At 33.2% G+C, this 9169-nt stretch overlaps 1 protein-coding gene across 2 annotated transcripts; it reads right to left on the bottom strand.

Moving 5' to 3' along the window:
• Positions 1-613: 613 nt before the first annotated feature.
• LOC137923814 (ommochrome-binding protein-like) lies at positions 614-8713 on the bottom strand. 2 transcript variants are annotated; one of them, XM_068767085.1, is made up of 2 exons: positions 8585-8713; positions 614-1537 (listed from the first exon to the last, which is right to left on the bottom strand). In XM_068767085.1, exons 1-2 carry the CDS (start codon positions 8607-8609, stop codon positions 666-668), a joined length of 897 nt encoding a protein of 298 aa, XP_068623186.1. In that variant the 5' UTR covers positions 8610-8713; the 3' UTR covers positions 614-665. The 2 variants fall into 2 exon arrangements, 1 of the variants encoding a protein (XP_068623186.1); XR_011107569.1 differs by lacking the exon at positions 614-1537 and adding an exon at positions 6896-6980.
• Between the last annotated feature and the right edge of the window lie 456 nt (positions 8714-9169).

Below are 9169 nucleotides of genomic sequence, written 5' to 3'. Positions count from 1 at the left end.
ATAGGATTATTTACATTAATAATTAAGTTAAATGCCAAATATAATTAACTACGAAATTAAATTTAAATAGTTAATTGCGATGAATAAAATGAACTAATTACAAAATTAGAAAATCATTTAATAAGCATATTTAGCTAAATGTAGCTTATTCCGTTAACAGCTAATAACCGGTAATATGTGAAGCTATTTTTAATTCTTACACAACGAAGTTATAACGTATATATCTCTTTGTATTATTATGATCGCTTATTTTAAATTTATTGAAAACAACGATCAAAATATAGAAATGTAAAAATTTAAAATGCAAATAAAATATGTAAACTTCTTTCTTTAACAAATCACAATAGATTTAAATGCTAACCCAGAAAGAATTTATATTAAGACTTGCTAAAAATTGATATAAATATATCAATAATTATATCAATTTTTGAGCCAGTTGATACATAAACTTGAATAGCTGTTAGCTGTCATGTCAGCTGACATGCCTTGACATTTCATTCCAATAATAAATCGATGTTATGGTGGCCCGAAGACAAAGTCAAGATCGCTAGAAGTCATCGTGACGAGATTTGGGGCAGGCTTATACCTTCCAGTGCCTGGCATAATAAAGATGACGAATTTTTAAAGATAAATTTATTCTTGTTAAATTGTACAAGATATATTTTTTAACATATATTTGCATTAGTCGACGTTAAAGAATATAAATGTCTACCTGATGTAAAAAGTATATTATTATTGTTATCGAATACCATAGAACCTATATTAGGTAGGTAAGCAACTTTTTCTAACTTAGACTCAGATAAATTTCTTTCTATATTCACTTTATAGATTTCATCAATCCACCACGTGTACACAACATCATCTAAATCAATAGTTATACCTCTGAAGAACGCATTTTGTGATAGAAGGACGGTTTCGTTACGCTTCGAAGCGAACAATCCATAAACAGTTAAAAAGATTATAACATCGCTTTTAGTTATAACAAAATTTTTAATCCTATCAGTTTGAAGGTACACGTCAAAATTATCACCTTTCTTTCGTGTGATCTTACAGTCACCGTTGATCACAAAAAATACGTTACCCTTATAAAATATATTCTGTATTTCATCACCACGAGAACTGAAAAACGCTAAAATATTTTCTTTAGTTTCCAATACGAAAATTCCATCACAGCCGCCCAGATATATAAACTCGTTATTCTGATCGATGTCAAATGCACCAAAGTTCATAGTTTTACCTGAAGATATGATTCCCATTTGACTTGGATTATCTAAATTAACAAAACCTACTTTATATATCTCATAATCATCTAGAGCTGACTCGAAACTGTAGTATAAAGTATTCCTAGATCTTAATATAGACATTTTCTTAATGACGACGGTATCCTGAAAGGGTGCTTGTAGCTCCACGATATGGGTAATATTATAACAGGTCGAATTCATTTTCATACATGTTGTACATTGAAGTCGTTCATCACCAGCGATGATCGTAAATAAAGTGAGAAATGTACTTGCTAACAGCATACTTGAAGCTCTATCTGAAACAAACAAATTATCGAATTATAAACAATTGTTTTCATCAAAGAATAAATAAAAAAAAAATTCATGTTTTCATAAAAGAATTACACTTATATTAGCACAGTTCTTTAGGATTGTAAGTGTGTTGTTGCGGAAAAAATATAAAATAGACGATGTCAAAAGTAATAATGAAATCATTAAATAAATGATTATCGATTTAGGATTTCGAAACATACGTGATTTCGCTACTATATATATAGCTGGTGGGTGTAGAGCGGCAACTGAAATTCGTGTATGATTCGCTAGATTGGTGACCCTGACGTGAAGATGAAAGTCGTATAGATATGTATTAAATATAATATTACGTATTAAAAATAATATATTAAATATATTACTAAATATAGTAGACTAGTAAATAGTAACTGAGGCTGTGATATAATGTATTATAATTTACAAAATAAAAGCTATCATACCTAAGAAACGATGGTAATGGATGAATGGACATGATGGTCAGGAAAATGTGTAAAAATTGTTAGAATTTGTCAAGCAAAAAAATTGAACAATAGAAAAATAAGTTTTAAGAATGGTTCGAGAAAATTAAATTAAAAATTTAAACCTGAAAAATTCATAAACCTCTGTAAACCAAGTACCTATTCCACATATAAGAACGAGCGAAAGTTCCTCAAAAATTGGGGCTATAAAAATTTATGTATTATATAATTTAAGTGCTTATATAGAAGAACAGTTGACGACGACGGAAAGCCCGGGGGTATTGCGTCTGGCAGCGACGAGAAAACCATCTCCGTCCATCAAAGCATAATATAGAAAAATACATCGCTATAAACACACGAATATCGGCCACCGGTCGACGCCTCTGTATTTACGAAATTATACTATTTGCTAAAAATATCAAATCATATCGTAGAAGTATATCAGATAAATTATTACCAAGTATATTAAAAATAATATAAACATATTCAGTATTCTCGTCACGTAAAATAAGAATTGCACTTAATTAAAACTATATTGATTTTCTCTATCATATTCATTGCACATAATAGATAATAATGTATTATAAAACAATGCGATTTATTAAAAACTGTTTGTTCACAGATACCTTTTTTAAAATTTATTTAAATATTTTTAACAAATACAATATTAAGTATATAGTTATAACCAATAAAATAACATTTTTAATCATGCACCAATATAATAAATAAATGAAAGAGAAAAAAATAAAAACAAAAAATAATAAATACACAAATGTCATTAATTCATATATACATTTGGGATCATTCATAGTAAGTAAGCACTTGTTTGCGACCAAATTTGATCGAAAATCGAATTAGTTTGACCTCTTAATAGCATCTTTCAACTAATAATACAATGCTATGGTGGTTCCCAACGTCCTCTTGGAGTTTTTTCTAATCACTTTCAAAAATATCCTTACTTCAGTATTTAGATTAATTCGGTAGCTTTTTAAAAGAAAATTCTATCAGATAAATGTTTATATAAAATATATCTTGACTGGTATAGATTTAATTTAAATATAGTGTAGATGTTTACACATATATCAATAAATACAACCTGCCGTCAAACGTCTACAACACGATGTAGGCCTCCGCCAAAAATCGCAGCTATGACCGGATTTGCGCTGCCTATATCCACGCTCACCTGGTAATTGGGTATCCAAACTATTTTAAATATATTTTTTTAAACTCCCTCTAACATCAACTGGTACTTACCTTTTAAAGACCAAAGTGCAGCATTGAATTCTAACTGGCCTAGAACCGCAACATTCGTTGGTTTGTCTGTCGCAAATTCAACCCTAATGTACAGTATGCTGTTCAAATTTATATATTCGTGACCTAAATTAAAGAGCGCATTAAAATTATCACCTAGCGACGATATAATGTGGATACGGCAAGTTTACCAGCGAGACTGCTATATGGATCAATGGCGACCGTCACGCGATGCCCATGTAATATTCACGATGGTGACCATCGGCTGACGTAAGCACGTTATAAATTTACAACGGAATCCACCTCACGCTTATTATATCGAAAGAGTTCGTACTCTTTCAATTCAATTACTAATTGTATAAAATTATAAACCTTTCGATGTCAAATATAAAAAAAAAACTTGTTGAAAGTTCATTTATTACTTTATGTATCTATTTAATATCTGAATAATAAACAACGACTACAGTTACGAACAGTGGTAGCCAAGTGGTAGAGGACTGAGACTTGCGATCGGAGTTCGCAGGTTCGATTCCTGGTACAATTTTATGTAATTTATACTTTGTGCATTAATTATAAACTACTCAAAACAAAATAGGGCCCACCGCAACTTTGTCTCTAATCGTGTTTATAAATAATTCATATACTAATCATTGACAAAATGAAGCACTACCACTTCTAGCACACATGTTTATTAGTTCATAATGATGTTTTAAAAGTTAACTTTTTTGTTGATTTCAAGTGGGTAGACAAAAAAGTAAAGTGCTTAAATTTATCCATTTCTTAAATTTTCAATCGTTTGTGTTCTCAGTCTTGCTTTAAGCGCAATACTTTGATCACACTTTGTTTAGCTGTGTTTTTTTCGTTTCGGCATTATTCCCGATTACAATGCCAGGTTCTCGTCGTCATATGGATGTGGAAACTTCGACAAGGGCAGTTCTTTTGCTTCAAGAGGGAGAATCGCAAAGATCGGTTGCATCTCGCCTTGATGTGTCACGGGGAGCTATTCGAAACGTATGGGAGCGGTTCCAGGAGACAGGTAGAGTGGCTGGAAGACCTGGATCAGGAAGGATTCGAGCCACAACTGCTCAAGAAGACCGGTACATTCGATTGACTGCGCGCCGGGACCGCACGACAACCGCGCGGACCTTGCAATCCCGGCTAAGGCAATCTACTGGCACACGCATTAGTGGTCAAACCATTCGGAATCGACTCCACGAGGACGGGCAACATTCTAGGATGCGTGTTATTCGTTTAAAATTAACAAGGGCTCATCGGGCAACACGTTTGAGGTTTGCGCGTGAGCATTTGGATTGGACCATGGACAATTGGAGGACAGTACTCTTTTCAGACGAGTGTAAAGGTAAGTTTTTTAGCGATGACAGACGTGTACGTGTGTGGGGTATGTATGCACGGTACTGATCGTTTTGGGGGCCCGAGTGTGATGATATGGGGCGGTATAAGCTTGTTAGGCAAAACAGAGCTGGTGATCTTGAACGAAGGGACGGTAACTGCAGCCAGTTACATCGAGCAAGTAATCCGACCTTATGTCATCCCATATTCACAAAGAGTAGGTGATAATTTTGTGTTTATACAAGACAACGCTCGTGCGCATACAGCTAGGGTCACTCAGAGGGCACTTTCTGATGCCAATATCTCGGTTTTACCTTGGCCAGCAATGAGTCCCGATTTCAACTCGATTGAGCATTTATGGGATCAATTGAAAAGAAGTCTTAAGAGACCCATAGTCACGTTAACAGCCAACAGGACCTCATAAACGCGCTGAAACTCTGTTGGGAACGAATACCCGACCAAAACATCACTCTTCTGATTGAGAGTGTACCAGATAGACTCAGAGAGTGCATACGAAGCAAAGGAGGTCCTACTCGATACTAAAGAAAAGCTCCCGGCAAGTTTATTTAAAACAAACAGTGACTATAAAAGTTTTTATTGACAGTCTACTTAGTGCTCATTTTCTCTAAAAATGTGTATTTGAGTGTATTGCGATAAAATTAAACAATTCAAACGTTATTTTGTGTTTACTTAATGTGTAAAACCCTAATTCAACATCGAATAATTGTAAAAATTTAATAATCATGTATGCACATAAATTAAGGGGCAAAATGATGGTGGGCCCTATTTTGTTTTGAGTAGTATATAAAACTGCCACTGCTCACAAATAAGTTTTCAGAAGATTGAGAAAGCAGCAGCGTCCTCTGCGTACCATAATACCACACTACGAGTGCCAACTCGCTTATCAAACGTTTTGATTATGATATATTTCCCCATAGGCGTCTTTGGGGAGGTCCCGTGCCTTGCAGTGAACTTCTATAAGTTGAAACGACGATATTGAAACTTGCAAACGATAATTGCAAATTAAGATTTCGAATTCGCCTACTGCGAGACTTAACTAATGACGTAAAGAGAAATTCGCGCGTCATTGTGATATTTAAAGATCTGAATAAATCTCTTGCACTATGCCATAGTATTTATTTCCTATTAATTTTATTTCATTGAAATTATTTGATAGGAGCAATAGCTTTTTAATTTACTCCGTGGGTTGTACAAAAAAACGTTCTTTTACTATTTTCCTCGCTAATTTTCCATTTTTTCTCTCTATAGTAATCTTCCGAAAGTAAGCATGTTAAATAGTAGTAAGCTTGTCTACCGTAGTAAATCGGCATGCATCGTTATCATATCAAAAATAAAACGTCCACTGCTGTACATAAGCCTCCTGCATAAATTTCCAGGAGCACCTACTGGAAACATCTACATCCATCGTCTTCCGACAATCTTGTTGATCTCCTATGATGCGCTTGCTGGTCCTTGGTTTCCAGAACGGAGGCCCCAGGGTATCTGATTCACGTACTATGTGTTCTGTCCACCGCCACTTCAATCTACTAACTTTTTGGGCTTTATCGGTTACTTTGATTCATCGTGTATATCACCGATTTTATACTGCGATATTATAATGTACGATTAACATTGCATTCCAGTTGATAAACACTGCATTGCTATGCTTATGTAACTCATGACGTAGTTAGAGAGAAAGCAAGATTTTTATTCTATTTAGATAACCAACAAAACATTGAACATATACAAGTAATTTATTACAATAATCAATAACCACCGTCTTGCAGGCTGCGATAGGTAAGTAATTTTAAATAAAACTTGAACGGCCAAAATAGTATTTATACGTGTTATATTATATATGTAACAAAGCTTCTTGACAGTCAGAATGATTTTTCAATATTGAAAATCTCACGCTGCCCACAATGGACAAAGAATTTTAAAAATTATGCCAAGTAAAAACAGGAACAATATTTAGCCACTTCCGTACATGTGCGGATGTGGCTAAATATTGCTGCTTTTCTTACTTAGGATGAACTTCCACAAAATAACACCTGATTCCTTTAAATATTATACAAAGTGGTATTAAAATACAGAAGTTATATTGAAAATTAAATGAGCAGTGGTGACCTAGCGAACAGGACTGAGGCTTACGACCGTAGGTCACGAGTTCAATTTCCGGGATAGAATCTATTATAATTCAAACTTTGTATATAGTATAGGATTCTAGCATGGATGGGTGGGCAGCAGCGTCCTCTGCATACCATAACACCACACTGTGATCACCAACCTGCTAGCACAACGTGGTGATTATAGTATATCCCCTATAGATATTTTTGTAGAAGTCTTATTAAGCCTTTTCAGTGCGTACGGGCTGAAACGAGAATATTAAAAACCTAAATAAACCTGTATATAATATGTGTATTGAATTTAAATATTAAATATAAAACACATTTATTTTACTTTTCACTCAACTACTAAAACAGTTTTCAGAAATTCTTTTAGAGGCTGGATAGTTAACACTTGTCGGTGTTTAGATTTCACGTATTTAAAGTGGAACAATATTCATATAAATACGTTGTTGCAAATATTGAATTATTAGGGGGACCGGAAAATAATGTCGTCTCTGTTCACATATTTTACAGAAACACTGATTGATTTTTACCGCTTCAGCATGTACACTAGATGGCAAAAGGTTGTTGATAACAAAGGTGAATATATTGTTGATTAGAAATAATAACTTGTTAAAATTTAGTTTTGTGAATTTAACTTAAGAAAGCGACATAACTTCCCGGTGCCCCTAATAATTAGACAAATAACGAAGCCAAAAATAGTCCTTCAAAAAATCGCACGAGGCTTTCAAGCTGTATATCCGCCACCCTGTTTTAAACTTAATATAGAGGACCATTGGTTATATGTACAAAAGATTGAAAGGGGTGAATCAATAGCTTATTTGTTAGCAAAAGGCTTTAATATCCATTTTCGATCACTCTGTATAAAAAGATCACTCTTAACGAAATTACCTTAACCTATTTTTCCCTTGGTCAATAACTTATAGCAATACAAATTCTGCAGAGACAGATAGTAAACGATAATTATTTTTTATATGTAGTAATTAGAATTTGGAAACACTTTTTCTTACAATATTATCATTATTTTGTTTATTATTTTTTAAGCCATTGATTTTTAGATAGAGTTAATCATACGTGAATTGACAACTGATGAGCTATACGATGACACCCATAAAGCGTTTGCAACTATTTCCAATTACTTTTATATACATACCTATATGTGGAAATAAGATATTTGAAAAAAAAATATTTGCTGCATAATAAAATAAAAGAAAATTATAAATTAATTTTGGTTCAGTTAGTGTTTGTAGTTAAAACAATGTTATTATCTGTCATTATCATCATCAATAGATGTAAGAAGTTCACCGCTGAATATGGACCTTCCTATAGATTTTCTATAGCACCGGCTCGAATCGACCTGCATTCAGCTTCTTTCCATAACTTGAACAAGATCGTATTGACCTTGTCGATTGACATTCTACCTTTGCCGGTTTTTGATCTTTACTCCACCAATACACAATCTGTATATAATATCAAGTAAACCAACTGATTATTACAATTTTTGTATGAAATAGGTACGTAACTAAAATTTATATCTAGTTAATCATTGAGTAAATATTAATTTCAAAACTCGAATTTAAAAAAGGCGAGAATTATTTTAAAATTAATTATTTTCGGAGCATTTAAGCCTTGTATGGAATCTTTAGCGGTGTATCAAATCAAAGTCAGTAACCATGTAAATAACATGACAAAAAAAATAAACACATCGTCAAGTTCCACTGAAAAAAATAAATCATTTAAAATTTTAGACGCTGTCAAAAACATGAAAAAATTATGTGAACTTAAATTGTAGGTTAACATCGCTAGAGCACCTCGCTTATAAAATTTAAAAAAAAAACATACTAACCGAATAAATGAAGCATGTTCAACATTCACATTCCAACCGGACAGAGAGCGCAATTAAAAAGAAATTAAAAAAATGTTTTTGTATTAATCTACTCTATTAAAACACTAATACACGTAACAGTGTAGCAGACTTCACACTACGCGGCTTGGTGCTTTAGTCCCATTACAGAACAGCGACGACCGTGGTGCGGAGTGCGAACATAGAAATTCATGGAGTAGATAATGTATTTTAATTTTTATTCCTGACATTTAAAATTTCATTTGAATAATAATTCTGTAGTGGTGATTTGTGAAATACTTTATCTAAACAATAAGCAATATTGATTTCTCATATGAATCAAATAGAAATTAACTTCGATATTCGATATATAGCCCTAAATCGAATCATAAATGAAAAGATCCGTAGATGAATAAAAGTAAGTATTATGTCTCAGCGAATTGGACTGTTGAAGTGCGTAAAATACATGACCGATGGGTCCCTAACCACATACGTCCACAAAACGGACAGATAACTTTATAAGGGCTAACGGAAGCCGCTAGATCTAGGCAGCTTCCTGTCTGTATTATTAAAAATTTATGGGAGAGT

This window comes from Battus philenor, unplaced genomic scaffold (assembly GCF_028537555.1).
Source record: "Battus philenor isolate CCGP_79_NKW_IND1 unplaced genomic scaffold, ilBatPhil1.0.hap1 SCAF_22, whole genome shotgun sequence".
Classification (NCBI taxonomy): Eukaryota; Metazoa; Arthropoda; class Insecta; order Lepidoptera; family Papilionidae; genus Battus; species Battus philenor.
Note: the sequence above shows the minus strand (reverse complement) of the source record. Positions and strands in the feature narration are given on the sequence as shown.

Excerpts from the sequence above, each read along its gene's own strand:
- LOC137923814 (XM_068767085.1), bottom strand. The coding sequence starts at position 8,609 with ATGTTGAACATGCTTCATTTATTCG. Across the intron at positions 1,538-8,584 it reads GAACATGCTTCATTTATTCG|ATAGAGCTTCAAGTATGCTG; the intron begins GTTAGTATGTTT and ends TGTTTGTTTCAG.